The sequence below is a fragment of the Anopheles gambiae genome, chromosome 3 (assembly GCF_943734735.2).
Source record: "Anopheles gambiae chromosome 3, idAnoGambNW_F1_1, whole genome shotgun sequence".
Classification (NCBI taxonomy): Eukaryota; Metazoa; Arthropoda; class Insecta; order Diptera; family Culicidae; genus Anopheles; species Anopheles gambiae.
Window position 1 is genome coordinate 20,381,608 of NC_064602.1, and position 20,017 is coordinate 20,401,624.

The window sequence follows — 20,017 nt, forward strand, 5'->3', positions numbered from 1 at the left end:
TACCTAGCCTGCCACTCCCAAGTGCACATACAAGCACGATCGATGATCTCATCGATCAAGTCATTTGAAACGCGAAGAAAAAAAAATCACCCTCCCCCAAGATCCATACAGACGAGATGATCGTAGACTAGACGTTGGTTTTTTTTTTTTTGAGCCGGTTTTTTTTCTTACAAATATCTTTCAAACACATAGACAAATAATAACGCCAACCAGTTTTCTTTCCCCGTTCGGTATAGGGTTTACCGATAAAAATATATATATTTGAATAAACAAACGGGGGGGTTTTATTTTCTGTGATCAAAATCTTCATATTCCTTTCTGGATGTATTTATGTGTATTACGCCATCACTATCGTATTGAATTCGTTCGCTGCCCGATTTGTGCCTTATGGTTGTTTAGAATGAAACGTATTTGAACATGAAATACAGTGCATTTAAAATGTATTAAGAGAGTGTGTGTTTCTTTTTTTTGTTTAAATTGCCTTCCCTGACCCTAATCTATAACACAGTTTGCGTGAAATTTCGATCCTGTCTTTCTGTTCCTCTCTGTTGTTGACAAAACAAAACGTTGTACATATGTTTTCCTCCCCGAATTCAATACGATCCCCTTGCGCCACGAAAAAAAGAAAGAAACCCTTCCCCCGCCGGAGTGGTGGTAGACAAACGGTTCTGCAGAGCTTCGGCACAGCATCACACTGCACGCCATGCACAGAAACCGCCTGCCCACCCACACCGGCGGGGAGCGGGGAGGGGGGACATACAAAAATACAAAACATAGAAACGGCCGTACAATAAATGGCGTCAACTAGCGACGTATGCGTAATCCGATCTCAACGTGAAAATCGCAATTTCCACCGACATTCTCCTACGATTAACTGCAAATGGTCGATGATGGGTAAGATCGATAGAACTAGACGACGAACCCCGGTGGCGGCATTGGCGCGACAAAGTGTCCGGCACACTTGGGTATAACGATTGCCTTTCACCCCCCAACTACCAAAGCCACCTCCTCTATGGGACTACAAAACCCTCTACTCTCTCTCTCTCTCTCTGCCTCTGCTAAGATTCTTCGACTTCTCACGACCGTGTTCCTCTAAAACTGAGTGTCGAGCTCGGGATCAGACCGGCGCATTCGTTTGCGCTGCTTACACTAAGCCGACGCGAAAGGAATGAAGATATGGAGTTTTGTTGTTGTTAAAGTCTAAAATGCATCCATCATGATCCATCCTCTTCTACCCCTGCTTAGGTGCGTTATAGAGGTGTCCTTGGGGTCCTCCTCATACCTCACCTAAGAAAGGGTAGCTTCGGCTCGGACATATAGCATGGATGCATGGATGCATGTTTAAAATAACGACGATCGCTAGGACTGTCTCTACACGAAGAAGGTACGCGAAGTAAGTATTTTAATGGTTGTTCTGGTGGCGCTCTGGAGCGCTGCTCTCTCCAAGTTTGCCGTTAGCTCGGTAGCGATTACTGATTGAGCTCCTGATTTTAATATTGCTTTATTTTGCAGGCAAACTGCTTTTGCGTGTAAACTATAACTGGGGTACGAGAGATACAAACAATAATTATCTTTTACTGCTTTTTTTACTTTTACTTGACTGTTTTACAAATGGAAAATGTTTTGAATCGCTTTTTTTAGCTTTTGCTTCTGTTAGATCAAACCCTTGCTACGGCAAAACTCGCGCATCAGCTTCTTGATGCAGCTGATCTCGCGCCCCAGATCCTGCGACTTGCGCTTCAGCTCGTCATTCCTTTCGCGCAGCTTGCTCTCCTCAATAAGAATCTCCTCGATTTCGGCCTTCTTCTTCTGCCGGTAGCGCGTGGCCGCGTTCTTGTTTTGCTCCTTCTTGCGGGACTTTTTCTCCTCCGGCGCGCGGCCACCGTACGTGCGGGTGGTGGTGCTGCCGCCGGTACGCTTTTTCGTGACGGCACCGCCGTTCCGGACGCACAGCTTCTTCGTCTTCGACGGGCTCCAGTCATCGTCGTCGTCGTCGGCGGTGGCGGCGGCCTCATCGTGCCGGCTACCGTAATATCCGGACGATTCGGCCGAATCGCTGTACACGGGCGAGTGGGCGACCAGCGAGGAAGCCGACGAAGCTGACGACAGCGAATCGGCACCATTCTCGACCGAACCGGTCTCGGAAAATCCGGCACACGAATCGTCATCGTCATCGCCGCCCTGGAACGAATCATCGTCCATCTGCAGACTGCGCACGATGTTGGCCATCTCGCTCAGCTGCTGGGGCGTGTAGTTTTCGCTAAAGTGGAACGGAGCGGACCCGATGTCGGCCGGTACCTGCTGCAACGGTTCCATCGTGACGGTTTGTTGTTGCTGCTGCTGCGGCTGCTGCTGCATGCCACCAGCACCGATCTGCGTCATGGTGGCATACTCGTCCACGATGTAGTAGCCGGTCGAGAGCACGTTAGTGCCCTGGACGAACGGAACCTGTTGCTGCTGCTGCTGCGGCAACAACAGTTCCGGATTCGACAGTGGAGCGTACAGGGGTTGGAACTGCTGCGCTAGCTGCTGTTGCGGCAACGGTAGCTGGGTCTGCATGGGCAGGACGGTACCGACAACACCACCGAAGGCCGTCGTTTGGGGCGGCGTTTGCGGCGGTGTCAGCTGGCTCATCAGCTCCAAGCTGCCGGCCCCGGGACAGTCAAACTCCATCATCAGCTCCGGTCCGGCCCCATTGCTGCCCTTCGCCTCCGGCTGCAGCGTGAACGGGTAGAATTCATCCTCCACAACGGTCGGCAACGCGCCATAGCTGGCGGCAAGCAGCTCGGACTCGCTGGACGATATCTTCACCTTGTCATCGTAACATAGATCTGGCGGGAGAAATAACCAAAAAAAAGAAGAATTTATTAATATTATCTTTCAAGTGCATTAACCGTCAAAAGAGCGTTCTAGACTCGAATCTCTTCCCCGCGGGACAGCAACAGCTGGACCGCGATCACGATTCCATTGGGTGGTGATAAAAGCTCCATTCAACGACAGCAAAATTCAATGCATTATAAATAAAAGGCATCACAACACGGCGGGGACCTTGCAGATACGGTTGACCGTAAGAACAAATCGACACCAGCCAAGAGAGATAACCGCGTTGCACGAGATCCGGCTCAAACCGGACCGTCCCGAAAAGTGGATCGTTTACAAAACCGGCTATTGTTTCTATCGTCGCATCGTCGGTCCCACCTTTGACCGCTGTTTTTGTAGCTCGGCAGCTGTCTAAATTTACAACCGTTTCTCCCTCCGCTCACCTTTTGGACATTTTTGTTATCACTAGACGATGATTAACTAGGCTTGCGATTGTGCGAGATTGAAGCTATAGAGTCAACATGTTGAATTATTTAGGGGAATATTTAAGACTGGCAAAATCAATGAATGAGGATTTTAACGCAACCGTCTCTAATGTTGAGCGACGAACGTCGAACAAAGTGCTTTAGGGAGTACCACACCATATGCTGCAGACGGTATGACTCACAACACTATCCACCGTTTGCAAGGCAAGAGAGCATAGCATAATCAGGAGCATTTTACACTCTCAAACCATGATGTCACGCCACACCTCGCGCCTCATCGCGCTAAGGCCAATTTCCAACCGCGCTCTGAGCGATAACGCTCCGATAAGATACTCTTCTAGCACCTCCATGCACACAGACCGAGTTTGATTTTTTGCGATATGATGGAACAGACCTGTAGTGTACGGTAGGGTGTTCTGCACCTTTCTTTCCTTAGCAACAAACAGCGCATTTATGCTGCAAATATGTTGCGCATAGCAACATAAGGTAAGATAAGGCTGATATGGCTAACATATTGATGAGTGTTTGCGTTTTTCTGTGCCCTACTGTAACCCCGGGGAGGACACGTTGTAGATTACATTTTATGACTCAAACGTTCGAAAACGGACCTGCTTTCGGTAGAGAAGCGCCCGCCCAACTTTCTCTGCATCAAATTGTGAGAAGCAACAAGAAATCCCCCTCTCTTATAATATTCAGAAGTTCGAAATACACATCTCGTCCGAAAATAAAGGATGGTTTCCTCCCCCCCCCCCCCCCCCACCCCTCCTTTCTTATCGCGCTGCCTACCTGCGCGGGGAAAGTGATAGTTAAACATTTCCGCTCGTGATGTGCAGCGTCAGGCTTTTGCGTTGCTCGCGCGATTCGGCCCGCGGGATCCGGTGCAGCAGGCCCCCGGTCGCCCCACCGGCACAGTAGCAGCAGCAGCAGCAGCGACAATCCCGGGACACGGTGCAGCAGCAGCAGCAGTGTACCGAACCCTCGCAGATTGGGCGCGACGACGAGAACGGTGCGGCACCACCACCACCACAGGCGGCAACCGACGCAGAAACAGCAAACGATGACAACGGCGTTCCAACACCCGGCAAACAACCGTGCAGCAGCGGTGCGTAAGCGTTTATCTTCATTGACACAGGCGGCGGAGGAGATTGTCTCTGTGGACCGTGGGGGTGATTCTCCTTGCGCTTTTTGAGAGGGACAGAACAGAACAGTGTCTTCTTCCTTTCTCCTTCCGTATATCCTTCCCAGCAGGGGATGCAAATGCTGATCACCACCACCACCACTAACTTGATCGCTTATTTCAAATCTCTATTTAAAGCTCAACCGTTTGAAGCTACTAAATTTGAGGAGGGCCTTTAGGTAAGCCTTCTTGCGCCCATTCGAAGTCTCCTTCCGTTGCCGCACACTACAACAACCCAGCGCACACACTAACGGTCGGCTGCAAACTAAACTGACTCCTGGGCCCCACCAAACGGACGCCCGAGTCCTCTCCTCGCAAGTTGCCATCAACATCATCATCATCATCGGCGGCGGTGGCGGCGGGTTGCGCTCTTATCGGTACCATGAACCTTCCCACCCCAACCCAATAGGTGATAAGGCAAGGGCAGTGGTAGTAGTCGCGGGATAGGTGGCACCCCCTCTCCCCGATGAGCCTGGGATGATGATGCCTACGGTACACGATCTTGAACCATCTCCTCCACGGACCTCCAGGGGTAAGACAATAAATAGGAAATTTGCCAAAGAAACTCCCACTGGACACATACCACACATCACAAATACCACAAAAAGAGAAAAACAAATACATTGTAGAGAGCGAAAGAAACACTTTCTTCCTTAATGGAGCTTTAATACGATCGGGCCGGAGGGTTCGTCGCTTCTAACGATGAAACCGAAGGACACCACGCACGGACTTCTATCAGGCAGGGGGCATCTATTTCGGGGACAATGGTCTCCCCGACTCGCCGATTGTGCACTCTTTCACATCCAACCCCCATCCCCTTTCTCTGGTGTTGTTGGTTCAGGGTTCAGGTTAGGCTTTCACAGACAACAACGTACGCTTGCTGATGCTGCTACTGCTACCTCGTTAGCCCCGTCGTTATCTAATACCAGGCCAAAAGCAGAGCTTTACAGTGAGAGCTAAGCCAGACAGAAATTCCAGAACTTTTACTCTAATGCAAGTGATCTTTCCGCGATGATCGTGCTATACACGCATGAGAGCAAGGCATTGACCGGGTTCAAGGAAGCTCGTGGTACGAATTTCCGGATCACTGCGCTCCGTACGGTGCAAGGTCTTCTTTTGGGGCCATAAGCCAACAACGAACCAAACGTTTTACTTTTCTACCACGAACAATACACGTGAATTGTGTGGTTTTTCATTCCATTTTGGTTGCTCAAACAAACAAACCAATAATGCAACAATAACAATGCACAACAACCGTGCAAAACACGATGCGTTTGCAGTCTTCTTCTCTCCATTTCTCGCCTTCGATCGATCAATCAACCTATATTAGATCGATGTGACAAAACATTGGTGTTGGTCGGTTCGGATCACGCCACGCCACCGGTCGATTGGCGGCATTGTGTGAGACCGTCGTTTGATATCAGTGTCACGTTTTGCAAAACAACACATCGTGCGATACTACCACTCTGCTCTTGATGGTGGGTCAGAGAGATATTGGGGTACACAGAGAGAGGAGGGATCAAAATGCCATATTTCCCTACCGATTATGTGCTCTTTCTTTAATGAGCATGCACTTGTCTCGCAAGGCAAGGACTCTTTATGATTTGTTGTGTCACTCTAAATCACAATTTCATCATAGCGATCATTACAATATCTGGCTCACTCACTCCAAACTACTCTATGGCCATCAGTTGCATTCTCTAGCTCCTTCGCACTTGTTCTTTCTCTTGAACTCATTAAAGCATTACGCGTACATACACGCTCGAGCTGACCTACTTTTGGCATAAACACACACACCAGAAGTCCTCAATTCGCACGCAGCCGAACCAAAACACCGAAGGAATAGAAAGGCAAGGCCAGCGGGTCAATTCATTGATAACTTCTACACCACCACCACCACCACCTGCAGCAGAGCTCCTCCACTTCGCATTCTTCAACATCAAATTTGGCGGGCTTAGCTTTGCTTTAAGCTTCAAAAGCAGCACTGCGTGATCAGAAAAGGGTCATTGGCTTGTGCGTTTTTTGTTGTTATTCGGCGAAGGCATTTCAAGTTTCAAGGTTACATCATTGGCGGGGTTGCAGGGGTGTGCTGCTTCTTGTCCACACTTCCTGGCATTGCAAATTTGATAGAATTAATCGAACAGAATCTTTCCACGCAAACATCCAATTTCAAAGTCAACATTCTACCAGATGCAAGAAAAACAAACCCATAACATTTATCACACATCATCATGCACACAACTCCCTTTGCGCGCCCGGGCTAGACACTCTCCATTACAAAAGCCGGAGTGTGTTGCAGTAGCACACCGAATACACCCAGCGACTGCTGCCTGGCGGCGTACTTGCTTCTCGCAGATATAACCCGATACAAAAATATAAATATTCATTGACCGTGGAGAATGGAAAGCGCTCTAAGGCTGGCAGAGTTTGGCGGCCTCCCTCGGGGCGATCCAGCACAACCCTTCCGAGGGGAAGGTGCATCCATCCCACTACTAACACGATGCGAAACCTGTTCCTTCCTATGGCAAACAATTCCTCATTGTCGCACGGGAACACCGGTTTCTTCATTCCCTTCCAGACCTTCCTTCCTCTTCGACACACAGGTTGGTTCGTGGTGCCTGCCTGGTGGTGTCGTGTATATTCATGGATTCCGCTTTTATGGGTTCAGATTCCACACAATGCAACATTCGCTTTCTTACGCAGATGGTGCCACACACGCACACACACACACAGGACCTGGGACCAACACCTCCTTGGGAGGGAATGGTAAAACTGGTTAAAAGCAGTTTGTGCAAGCTCTCTTAAGTCGCGCAGTTAGAACAATTGCCGTCACCGTCACTGTTGACGAGTGTGTGCAGTCCGTGAGCTAAATGTCCCCAACTCCCGCCGCAATGTGACCGAATATCGACCGACAGAAAATTGAAACCTGTGTCGGGCGTTTGATTAATAAATAGACCACCAGCTTTGCCGCTTATATTGGCTCGCTGCCCGGCTGTGTACTAAGCCGCGCTGCTTTAAATGGACGCCCACACACGCAACTTAACCACACCACATTTGCATGGGTAATGCTGTTACGTTAAACGAGTGGGGGAGAGGAGGAGCTTCGTTTCCTTCCACACCGGTGGGGAATAACCACTCTAAAGCCAGCCGCTCTCTCCCTCCGCCTTCCGGGGTGTGTGTAGGTACTTGTTGTAAAACGATTCTCAATTAAAAAAGCGATCAAGGGTACTGGTACTCCCTAACCGCGATAATGGGGAAAGAGTGAGTGCTCCCGCTGCTCGATCGTTCACGATCATGATCATTTTGCATGGGAAAATTAAAGCCCATTACAATAGGCCGCTTAAACAGTAAAACAGCGTTCTTTATGCGTGCTTTAGAGTGTAACGTAAGGAAAACGTTACACTCCATTCATGAGCAACTGTTTAGCGATGAGTTGAAGGTGTTTAACAGATGTGTGTATATGGGCAGAGAGGAACCTGTTAACGCAGGCTGAATGCATTATTTACACTGACGCATAGAGTTTACGCAACACAGGCGCCATTCCATAGGCAGTTAAGTAAACAGTCTGACGCACAGAGCTGTACAGATATTGTTGAGGTGAGTTTATTGAATTCCCATCTCATCTGTGAGACCTAGAGCTGTGAACTACCTATGCCTAGAAGTATGGGAATCGCGCGGAATAACAATAATAACTTCCGGGTTTAATGCACATTTTAAACCTCGTGTATGTAAAAACCCAATCCAAGATTGCGTTAAAATCAAATAAAACCAATCGATAACATATTATGAAAATGAAATATTCAAATAAGAATTTGCAGTCATTATAAAAAAATTCCCCAAATCTATGATATTGATGAATATTTTTAAAGATTTAACATTGAAGAAATTCCAAGATGTCCAAGAAAACAAAAACGTCATAAATTGTTGAACTATAAAACATCTAAAAGACAAGCTACCAAGAATCAATGTAATAACCAATAATTAACAATTCGTTTAAGATCAAGATCAATCATCTAAAAGTTCTAATTCTTGTTCAAAACGCATTCCAGCTCCTCCAATGTACAATGGGGACAACCCGGCACAGATATCAAAATCCTATACTACCAGCCAATAAAACGATAAGTCACAGTCCGCACACGCATCCACGGCGATGGGGGGGACTCACCGACGGCGTGCTGGATCAATGTCCAAACACACAGACACTTTGGGGGGCGCCCTCTATCGGTAACCTAATTTTGGACGGAATCTAATCTACCAACTACCGCGCGCACCGTACACCGAAGATGGGCCCTCCTCTCTCAATGATTTGCGCAGTTCTGTAGCGGCACCATCTCTCTAGATTCATGCGCTCAATGCTAATGTCAATCACTTAAAATAAGGCCACAAAACCACACACCACACCATTGTGCAATCTGATCCTGATAGACGTATTGTTTAGTAAGATGTGCATGCATCATCACACCGGATCATTCTTCAAAACCCCTACCACAAAGCCCCACAAAATGCATCGGACCTCTTTCGAAGTGTGTGTTCGCGTGTGCTGACTTATCAGCCTTTTCGCAGCCTTACGGCCCATCTGCCCAAAGAAACAAAAGCCGTGTTGTTTACATTCTTGCGATCATAACGCTCCCGACCAGTGTGTCCTAACCATACCGCCCGGTTCGCTCAACACACACTTATCAGACTCACACGCGCCGCCGATGAGTGTGACGACGAACCTTCGAAAAAATAAAAACCGATCGCGCCTTAACGCATCCGCTGCTTCATTTCTCATCTGTGGCCTCTTCTGCTATGCGCGAAAAGGCAAAAGTCAAAAGACACTGCCGCGGATTGCTGATAACCGAACGAAGATAGTGGAGCTGTTTTGCATTTGCAGAAGAAGCAAAGGGCGACGCATCTCTTCGCACCGGACTGGAGTCAAACTGGAGCAATGGCTTCAGGTTTAATCTTCGTTTCGTTGCTGCACGATCGAAGAGCCATCTTCATTTTATGACGGGTAAACAACACAAGGGTGTTTACATATCGTTTCGGCACTTTGAACCCATACACATGGGAGGGGGGGGGGGGGGGGCAAATGCAAATTTAACTTGAATGCGTTCCATACTAACCGTAGACATTCATCATCTCGTAGGGATAACCCCGCTCGAAGGGGTTTGTGTAAGCCGTGTGGGTTGATTTGTCGAAGCTTTGCTGCTGCCGCCAATTCCTACCCACAAGCCGTTCTCTATTGTCTATCCCCTACTCTGATGGCTAAAGTTCCTTCCTTTCACCTGTTACGAAGTGAATTGAACGTCTTCCGATGTCTATATCTAAAGACCCTCCTGCTCGAGAGGCTCCTTGAGACAGCTCGTATCGTATGTGTGTGCGTGTTTACTGCTTTATTGCTTCCTGTCCTGCTGCTCTCTCTCGCGCTTCACTCGTACCGTCGTCCGAGTTAGAACAATGACAAACAATCTAATTTACGCGGTTCAAGTGCTACTAATGACTACTTCTACTCTCTAAAATTAATCTCGCAACAGTGCAATCACACTAAAGTTTAAAAATGTATATATGCTTCCTATGACTAAACCTCTGCTGCTTATAAGCAATATCCACCAGGGATTCGAAAATATGGGCACAAAAGAATTTCACAATTGGTTTTTCGACAATGCGCTAATGCTATTTCTTTCTCCTCCGGGCAAGAATCGAGTGGCAAAAATTGGAAATATTAATGCTGCCAAAAAGGTACCAACAAAACCTTATAAAGAAAGGATAACGAAACGGCAAAACAGTGGCGGCCACACCACCAAAAGCTCACACACACTCACCCACTAACCCCCGAGACTGTGAGTCAACCTCTGTCTGTGTGTGTACGCCGGCGCTGAGAGAGACTTTACCGCACTACAAAATCGTACTAAAATTTAAGCAAATCGTCTAATGATCGTTAACAACAAAACAAGCAAACAAATTATGGTTTAAACGTATTAATAAAAAAACACACAGCAATTTTCAATCACAGATATTGTTTGCGCACACCAAATGAGAAATAAAATATTTCAATATTAAACACACACGCACACAGGGTGGGTGGGTGTTAGTGGTTTTGAGTATTGGCAAGATCCCTCGGTTTGCAGTTTTGTCTATTTTCGTGTATCCTTAACTCTCTTCTTTTTGGGGGGAGGTTTGTTGTTGTTGTTGTTGTTGTTTTTCGTAATGCCTCTTTGCCTCCGGAGAAAGATTTAATAACTCTAAAACCGTACTAAAACTGCAAAAAAGAGAGCTTTCTTTAATTATTGTCCCTATATACGTTTCCTTCTCAATTCACAAAAGTGTTCGTTTAATTCTGCACGTTTTACGTGGCGTTTTCCTACTCAAAAAAGCATTGGCCGTTGTACAAGCGTAATGGGGTTTCGACTCGTGCTAAAGGTCCTTGGACTGTGCTATGTTTGATTGCCCTCTTCTTCTCTTCCTCTCTTCCTCTCTCTCTCTCTAGCTCGCTCGGAAGGACTCAGACGGCAGCAGCAAGCACGGTACGCACCAACGCCACCGGTCGTCTCTTCACCAGCTTCTGGGAGTTGAACACGATCTCGCGATTCCAAGTGTATCGATAGGCCACCGCAACGACGGCCACGACGCTCATGCTCACGGGTGGTAGCGGTAGCACTGTATGCCCAATCTTGCCAGCCCCGTTGCTACAGGGCGCGAAAAAGGGGTTAGGATCCCGCACACACAAACACACTTTTTACATGAAACTTCCGGGTCCTGGTATCGCTCCACCGGCAAACACCAGACGACAGCGGACGACCTTCTTTTGCTTCATACACCTCCGCTCACCGAAGCGACACGGACACGGGACACGCACGCACACACTCTGGTGTGGTAAGTTTCACGCGCACTTTTCCTTTCTAAAAATGTCGTGTGCGCGTAAACTGTGTAATTCAATTAGAACACTTGTCGTATTTGTTTGAATAATCGCCTGCCGAAGTAAAAACAAAGCACAGAAGCTTCCACACCAAACCAAACGGCACCAATCAGAAGAATAAGCAACGCAGGCAAAGCTTTACGCAAGCGCTAGCGCAACCACGCGGACACGCGACTCAAACGATCGACTGAGTGTAACTGATTGAGCCTGTTTTGTGATGGCGCCGCCGCCACCGGACACCCTCAGCAGCACCAGCAGCACCAGCTATTGGTATTGGTGATGGTTCTAAAGGTGATTTCGATTCGATTTCTCATCCCCCGAAGCAGGGCAGGGTGGGTGACGGCGCATTTTGCTGAAACCCTGAAACAAACACAAACGCATTCCGCATCGGGGTGTGTGCGTATCAACACCACCGTCAAAATGGCTCCGCCACACACACACACACACACATAAGGGTGTTAAGTGTGCTAGTGTATTACCCCCGCGCAATCAATCCAGGCCAGGAGAGCCTAAACGGAGAGCGGGCGAACCGTACACATCGTGGTCAGTGAGAGTGATCAACACCCCGAATACTATCGCGCAACCCCCGTGTTTTGAGGGGGTGAGGGAATCGACCAAGACGACCACACAACCCCCGCTAATCCCACACCAATACACCCAGCAGCACCCAGCCAAGCACGCATGTTTTGACGCACACCAATGCCACTAGCGAGCGCCAAGACGGGTCAAAATATAATGAGAGGCACAAGTTGCTCGCCCATTGTGTCGACAATCTCGCGATTCGTAATATTAATGGACGATCTATGGGCTCTGAAAGCGTGTACTAGGGTGGGGATGGAATTGCACCACCTTGTAGCGTTCATCTCAACCTGCACCAGACGTCCACCAGCGAAGAGCCTGTTTTTAACATTCCTTGCAATCCTCCTTCGTGCCTTTGTTTCCGTGCGCAAGCATCTTACGCATCTTCGCGTTTGGGTAGATGACACGTTTTTACACCCCAAAACCACCAAACCCCACTTGTGGCCAGTGAAGGGTCTTCCGAAACGGTGTATCTCTGTCTGCAAACGCCATCGACGACATACGACGACAGCAGCAGTTGAACCTGTTACACCACTTCCCGGGTGTTGTTCAAGACTCCGAACCACCCTTTACCGGGGAGGAGTAGCCACTTTCCCGTAGCTGCCCTCCTCTTCACGCCCGTGAAGGCTAATGACGGTGACGATGGCCATCCAATTTTAAGAGGTAAGCGCCGCCCCAGCCAACCCCTTGCTGGCTTTGCTGACCCGCGATAAGCGCAGCTGGTCCAGCGGGTCCAACGGGTCCAACGGATCACAAAGAAAGAGAGAGGGAGAATAAAGCCTATCACAACGCGCCATATCGTACGGCTGAGGACAACAACAACGGACGGCTTGGTTACATGCAGGGAAGGTTGGAAGCGGCCGGAATAACTTAACCAGGGCGCGCACACATACTGCACCCCAAGACCCAGTGAAAGTCATCCGAATAAAAGCGGGCGACAACAACACACACCTGTTTGCCATGGATTTTCGTGTGGAATCGGAAAAAATATTCGAGGCTACCGCGAATTAATGGGTTTCCGATGTTGGGAGACAAACCCCGTGAGACATCGAGAGGGTGGGTGATGAGGGGGCTTGAGATTCCTAATTAGAGAGGAAATCTTTGACATTTTCATTTGAATCTTATGCAACGAGTGTTTGTGTGGAATGACCCGACTTCAAGCAGATGATTTTGGAGATCGGCTTAAACGAGTGAACAATTATGTTCCCCAATATCTCCATTGGATTATACAGGCTTTTCGAGGAGTTTTCATAGTTTTGGAGCACTTTAGTGACTCTTTCTACCTGGCAAAGGAATCTATGTCATGGGAATTGGACCCAATAGGAATTTCCAAGGCACCCTGTCCAAAAAGGGTGCCATATAGCCCAATTCCCGTCAAATAAACTTCACTTCCAAAAGGATAGAGTCAAGGAAGTGTCCCACAACTATGAGGATCCCTGGAAACCCCAATAAAGTACTTCTTGTAGTACACATCGCACCACTCAATGCAACCTCCTCATCACTTCAATTCTCTGAGATTAGCACTGACTGCCACAACGAATCGCCACCAATGCCGATAACACTTCGTTTTTCAGTGCATCATCCCTGTCTCCGACTGCATGATGCGTTGGTGAGATCACGGTCTGTGTGTTGTATTCTGCTTTCCAGAATGCGAGAAAACATCCTCCACCAGGTCATCTCGGGTGTGGGCACAACATTAAGCCCTAACCTTCCCTCTATCTTATCACACCCGAGGCAAGAAAGAGCGCACAAAGCTCTCTCAGTGAGGACGCTTAATGCATTCCCGGAAGGAAAGAGCAGCAGATTGTTTGAACCGAGTGATCGTTCATAGCAAAAAGTAATTTCACACGCTTAAAAAACATGACACCAAAACAAATTGTTTCCATCAACAAACACGCAGCAGCGTCGTCTGCTCTGGTTGTCCATCGGTGTCCCCTCCCAGGCAATCTTGCTATACAGACATTCCCGTACACACACGCACACACACCAACTGACAGTGACAACGACGCAAATCCCCAATCACATGCTTCAATTAAATCGTTTAAATTATTTATCATTTACCGCGCGTTGTAAAACGTACATCAGCAGCGACTACCGTAAAAGGGTGGCAGGCTGGCTGGCTGGCTGGCGGGCTGGCGGCGCTCCTACCAGGGTTGTATGCAAATTGCGACAACATGCGACATATTATTGCCTGTGACTGTGATATTGAGACAAATCACTAGTAGCAGGACAGCGTACAACACATACAGGCAAGAAAATCAAACACACAAAAAGAGTTGGATTGTTCATCGCTCTATCGACTGTCCAGATTGACGGCCACGGGGTATTGCTCACACCAGCCAACCCCGCCAACCGGTAGGTTCCTGTTGACCGTTTCAAATCAATCAAAGGGATTTCCAGACGATTGGAAATTGCCGGTCGATTGTACGGCCGTGAAGCGAGGGTTTCCCGTACCTCATCGCAAACCGGGCATCGAACGTGACAGAACAGAAAGCCCTTTTTTGTGTTTGTCTCAAGAAACGGGTTTCAGAGAGGGTATTGCTTTCTTTCAAAACAACAATCCTCTCCCCCTTTGTTGTCGCTCCCTCTAGAAAGGGCATTTTGAGCGAGCTCGGCTTAGTGTCAATGTGTAAGGGTGTGTAATGGTCGCTCGCGCTATCAGCATCCACCCAAACGTGCTTCGGGCTAGGGCAGAACGTGTTTCAGACACAGCCGGACAGGACACAGGCACGGTATTACGTCCAATACAGGAAGCTAACCCGTCAAGGTTAGATACGGTTACATGTGTCTGTAAGTAGTGCGGTTGAAGTCTTCTGATTAAAACGTACCTTGTCAGCACAATATTTAATTCTTTGGACTAGGTTATGCTTTCCGGGTGTCTCAATGGATCATCAAGGGCTTTTTTTTAAACAAAAGCAATTTAACAAATCATTGGAGGAGATCGTAGAAACTATTTAGAACACAACGAACCAGTTCAAACCAGTCACAGTTTGCACTGGTTGTTAGATAAACGATCATTTTGTTTAATTCGTGACCGATCACTGAAAGAACCGGTTGCAGTAAACTAGCAATACATGCCTAGACGTGCAATCATGATTGATCAAGTGCTAATAAATTAACATATTGCAGCTATCCTAACGAAACCGCTAAAGTAATGGAGACTATCAATATAATGCGGTAATTCCCAATCGATCCAGCAATACGTATCATTCCATTTTCATCATTATAGAGCTTCAAATTTGCTCGTAGCGAACGGATTTTTCAAAAGCATTACTGCTCCTGCTTTACCTTCATTATTTACTGGTGAAGTTAATAAACTTGTTCCATTATTTTAACGCTCCAATGATAACGCCTTCAGCTCAACAAAGGAATAACGAAAGCATAAATAATAAACTTAAAATCCCCCGGCCCAGCCCGGTCGAATCGAACACCACCAACTTCCTTTCTAGGTGGATCGATCATGCAGCAGTCACGTGATATCGCTAACCAGTAGCCGCACTCTAGCTGATTCGAGCCCACACGCACACACACACCCACAAACACCCAACCCATACACAGCCATCGAACGCTCGCAGTAACATTGCCAAAGTTGATAGCTCCAAAGCACATTGGGGCTGCATTTGGGGTCCCGCTTGGGTCAAAAACTTAGAGCAAAACAAAAACGACCCAAAACGAAAGGAAAAAAAACAGAACTCAAAAAAAAAACACCAACTAACACAAAGCGATCGAAACGAATCATCCTCTCTCGGGGTGGCACACTGATCCCCACCACAAAACCACAGCCTGAATAATGATGCGTGATGGAGCAGGTTTTTGCTTCATGGAAGAGTTTGTTCCATTTTTTGTGTGTGTCTGTCTGTTTTTTAACTTCATTCAAACCTCTCGAGTCTTTGATGGAATAGAGGGCATATAATTTACTAATTACAGGATTTTCCAAAACCAAATGTAAAAAATTTTTCAATTGAAGTTAATCGTAACGTTTTTTTTCTCCAAACCGTTATTAGACCTAATGAACAAAGTAGATTTAATGTTTTGCCCATTACTGACTTTTGTGAAGATTTACTTGTATAGAAGATCAAATATGTATCATGAACGTTCAGTAGATTAATTCATGTTTTTGTTATGTTATTAAAACTAAATTAAAAATTGAGTACATTAGTATCTTATCTTGACTTCTTGATCGGAACTACTAATGTCGATCAACATTTCACACATCTATGCGAATTTAAAGCCAAAGATAAATTCATCCAAAAGTCAATTTTATATGTTGCAGTTCACTACAGAGGGAAACTTTCAACACTCATGGAAATTGAAGATTAAAATAAAATAATCGTGATTTTCTCTTCATCTTATCAAGTCAGTCAGCTCACAACGGCCATCACACATCCAACGCGTGAGATAGCAAATGGCAAATCAAATGCATTACGATTATGTTGAAGCGATAAACACAATTAGCATTACGGAAGAAATATAATCACAATATAATCCACATTATTGTGCTTACATGGTTATTTCATTTTCGACGGCAATAGCATCAGATATCAGATATTGATTATACAAAACGATAACATAAACCTTTCAGCCTTAGCTGATAGTCGTTTATTTAAAGCAGCGGTTTTCAACCGATGGGTCTTTTTGGGGGGGATTTTTGATCAAATCTTCGCCTAATATCTTGGGTTACAACGCTCTCCCCATGCTCATGATCTTGTGAGTGGGGAATGAAATCCTAAATGCGCCCTACATTGGGGAAAAAGCTGCAAAAAGGTTTAAAACCACTAATTTGAAAGATCATAGCTGATTAGCATTAATGTGGATTTAATTGTTTGAAAATCGAAACAGCAATATTCATTGTATTTGTAATTGGTAAGGTTTACATGAAATATAAATAAATAGATCGTGAATGCTCAGATAGCCAGGGAGTTTTGAGAGCAACGTCAATTTCTTGTATCAGAAGAACTTATTGCACAAAATGTATATGGCATATAGAGAGTCCAGCCCAATGATGAGAATTTAAGCTACAGAAGGCATAATTTTAGATCAATAACTAATTATGTATAATAGTTACGTACAAGCCACAGATCGTCCATAATGGACATTGTTTAAGGTTAAAAGAACCAAGTTTTGTTTAATAACTGGCCTTCATAACAGTAGGCAACAGGCAGAACGATCGATTATCGTATTTGCTGTAAATAATTACTGACTTATCTGACTTAATAGGAAAGTAACCATTTCCTTCTATCAGATATCTAAAAAAGTGTTTCTAGTTTGTCATAAAATTTCAAAAGTTTCGTGATGCTTTTCTTATGGCTTCTTTTGTTACGGAAGACAAGCATTTCTTGTTTCTTCAAGAGGATAAGCTATCCCTTTTGGGTCGTAGTAAACCTCCCCATTGCCACAAGTCTAAGGCATGAAAAACGGAATGGCCATTCTTGGCAACACACGAAAACAAAAAGTTGTTGAACTTTGATTCTTCAGCTCCCTCAGTACAAGCTTATCTCGTTATACAAAAGAAAACGTCTTTTTTTTTCAAACAAACGTATTCCAAAACGTGACCGTAAAGTGTAAACATAACAACGCGGAGCGATTGTTGACAAACCTTGGCTGCTATACAGTGTACAATGGTACAATTTTGTACCCATTATCCCCAGAAAGACACAAAAAAAACCTGTCCTACCTTCAGGCAGCGTTTCAAGAGGAACCTCCAGAAAACTACCATCCACTAGTACCGATGGTTCCGGCTTAAAATCAGTTTCTAAATCGATGAGAGCATTATTGAACAGGTCTTCTAAAACGAAACAAACGAGAGAGAGAGAGAGGAAAAGCAAATTGAAGTGAGTTTTGTTTGGTTTGCTTGAAGCTTCGAATTTGCCAGTGCACGAAAACACACACCTTTGCAGTAATCGTAGGTGTCGTCGAAAATGGACTCCTCCTTAGCAAAGGAGAAGTCGGATGGAGACGCCGGCTCCATCTTGCCCTCCCAATCGATCTTCAAGGGAAAGGCGGTCGGCGTCGTCAGCATATCCATTATGGAGGCGGACTGCATTGGTGCGGAAGTTGGATGCTGTTCTTGTTGATGATGATGTTAATGTTCCGCTAAATTGCTCCTGGGCAATGATGGTGGATGATGGTAAAAATTGTTCTTGTACGAAATCGGTGGCCTCCGTCGCTGGGGACATCATTTTGCTGGTTTGGGGTGCCATGACGGCGCTGGAAGTTGGAGGAAAGCAGAAAAAAACATCAGTGTTTGTGCTAGCGTAGACATCGAAGGGTTTCATTTCGAAGTGCAACACTTGCTCAGCCCATGTTCAACACGGCAGAAGCGCAAAAATCCCCCGTAACCAATTACCTCACAATCAAACTATACGATCGAGGCAGCGTAATGTAACAAAACAAATACTATCACATCTGGCATATCTCTTATCGCCGTATCATCGCACTCGACAGTAAATAAACAGCGTTTCGTTTTCGATAAGATTTCGCATTCCGCACCGACCACTTACAAGGGTTCGACGTTAAGAAAATTGATTTCACCCAACCCCCAGGTGGGTTACCTGGCAACGTACCGCGCGGGTCTCTTCTAATGCGATGACGATGACTCATGCTCTCGCAGCTAGAGATCAGGAAATGTGCTGTGCGTGTTTGTGCAACATATTTGTATGTGTCTGTAGGGGTATGTGTATGAGGGTATAAGAGCATCACGGCAAAATTGCTTCGTCATTCGCATAGCATTAATATGTGACGCTAATGGCAGCATCACGTCACCCGCTTCAATACACGGATGCCGGGCCGATCGAGCAATGGTCAAAACGTTGTGAAATTCGCTATTCCACCACATGGAGCATTTTTTTTTTCTACAACAAAAAATAACTCCAACCCATGCTTCAAACAAGCCGTGGTAAAAGTAGGTCAACATAAGCAAAAGAAAATCTGCACCGCGTTGAACTAGCAAGTGCAACACACCCCCACCCATCAATCTATTTAACCCGTTAAAGTGTCGACCACAAAACCAGTTTTTCCCCGATAGGCCGAGTAGGCCGTGCTTTTTTCGCCACACACTTGGTGTGTTGGGTCCAACGGGACCACTAACACCACCCCGAGGGGAGTGAAGGCGTCCAACATGAATTGCAAGCACGCGCATAGGGCATTACATCATTCTCGACCGAAATAAATTTCCCTCGCTTTTCCCAAATTTCCGGCATCGTTCGATGGGCGCTTTGTTTTCCTTCCGTTTGACACCCGTTTGGTGACGGTGCGATTACGCTAAGCGGGTAAAATTGCTGCATTTTTGATTGCAGTTTACACACACCCCTCCGCCCTCGCGGTACGCACAGTTTCAACCCACCCTTTTCTCCATGACGCGTACGGCCCCCGGGGCTAATGGGCATGTGTATGTTGCGTAGCAAATATTTCGCACCCCTATGCCCCTTCTCGTTCCTTTACACACCCGTTTGTCTACGAATCACCCTATTGCTTCTCACTGTTCCGTAGGTATATGGAGCGATTTATCGATACTTACAACGTGTTAAATAGCATTTTGTTGGGTGTACTTTGGGCACCGTAGTGCGCTTGCTTTGCAGCTGGCGATTAATCCATTTTTCACCTTTTTATGAGCACAACACAAAATTTCAGTACGTTCGTTCTTGGTGGCTGCATTTGGGAAACTGAACTCCAATCGTCGCGTGTAAACCACGGTACGGTGTGTAGAGAAGAAGGTGAGATCATGGCGCTTTGCGAACCGCCATGTTGTATACACGTTTCAATTTTGATGCGTTGGCATGTTGGTACGTTGAACATCATTTTGAATGTTTTTTTTTGTTATTGTTACTATTACTTGATTTTTTATACCATTACCACATCATATAGATTCCAGTAAATTATCGGCACACAATTTTGATTAATTTTAATATTTTATCAGTTTTACCTTTATAATTTAAAACTTTATATTAGCACCTAAAAATTCCTGTTTTTATTTATCAATTAATCTTCAATCATGACTTCTAGTTGACTACACATTCAAATGCACAGCATAATACCGTTAATTTAAAACAAAACTTT

The 20,017-nt window shown here is 46.2% G+C and overlaps 1 protein-coding gene and 1 long non-coding RNA gene across 5 annotated transcripts; one reads left to right on the plus strand and one right to left on the minus strand.

The window, feature by feature from the left end:
• Positions 1–213: 213 nt before the first annotated feature.
• LOC1279881 (activating transcription factor of chaperone) lies at positions 214–19,726 on the minus strand. Of its 4 annotated transcripts, none has more exons than XM_319661.6 (4): positions 19,479–19,726; positions 17,852–18,169; positions 17,637–17,747; positions 214–2,831 (listed from the first exon to the last, which is right to left on the minus strand). In XM_319661.6, the coding sequence occupies exons 2-4, from the start codon at positions 18,003–18,005 to the stop codon at positions 1,654–1,656; spliced, it is 1,443 nt and encodes a 480-aa protein (XP_319661.5). In that variant the 5' UTR covers positions 18,006–18,169; positions 19,479–19,726; the 3' UTR covers positions 214–1,653. The 4 variants fall into 4 exon arrangements, with proteins under 4 accessions (XP_319661.5, XP_061518974.1, XP_061518976.1 ...); XM_061662990.1 differs by having other exon boundaries at positions 17,637–17,744; positions 19,479–19,650; XM_061662992.1 differs by lacking the exons at positions 17,637–17,747; positions 17,852–18,169; positions 19,479–19,726 and adding an exon at positions 9,591–14,874.
• On the plus strand, positions 14,631–16,450 carry LOC133394104 (uncharacterized). The gene is made up of 2 exons (XR_009766603.1): positions 14,631–14,752; positions 14,824–16,450. It is a non-coding gene; the product is annotated as an uncharacterized LOC133394104 (long non-coding RNA).
• Positions 19,727–20,017: the final 291 nt, after the last annotated feature.

What these genes read in the sequence shown, in the direction of transcription:
- LOC1279881 (XM_319661.6), bottom strand. Translation starts at nt 18,005, where the DNA reads ATGCAGTCCGCCTCCATAATGGATATGCTGACGACGCCGACCGCCTTT. An exon ending in CACCTACGATTACTGCAAAG is followed by an intron (nt 17,748 to 17,851) that starts GTGTGTGTTTTC and finishes GTTTCGTTTTAG; the next exon opens with AAGACCTGTTCAATAATGCT. An exon ending in TCTTGAAACGCTGCCTGAAG is followed by an intron (nt 2,832 to 17,636) that starts GTAGGACAGGTT and finishes TTCTCCCGCCAG; the next exon opens with ATCTATGTTACGATGACAAG.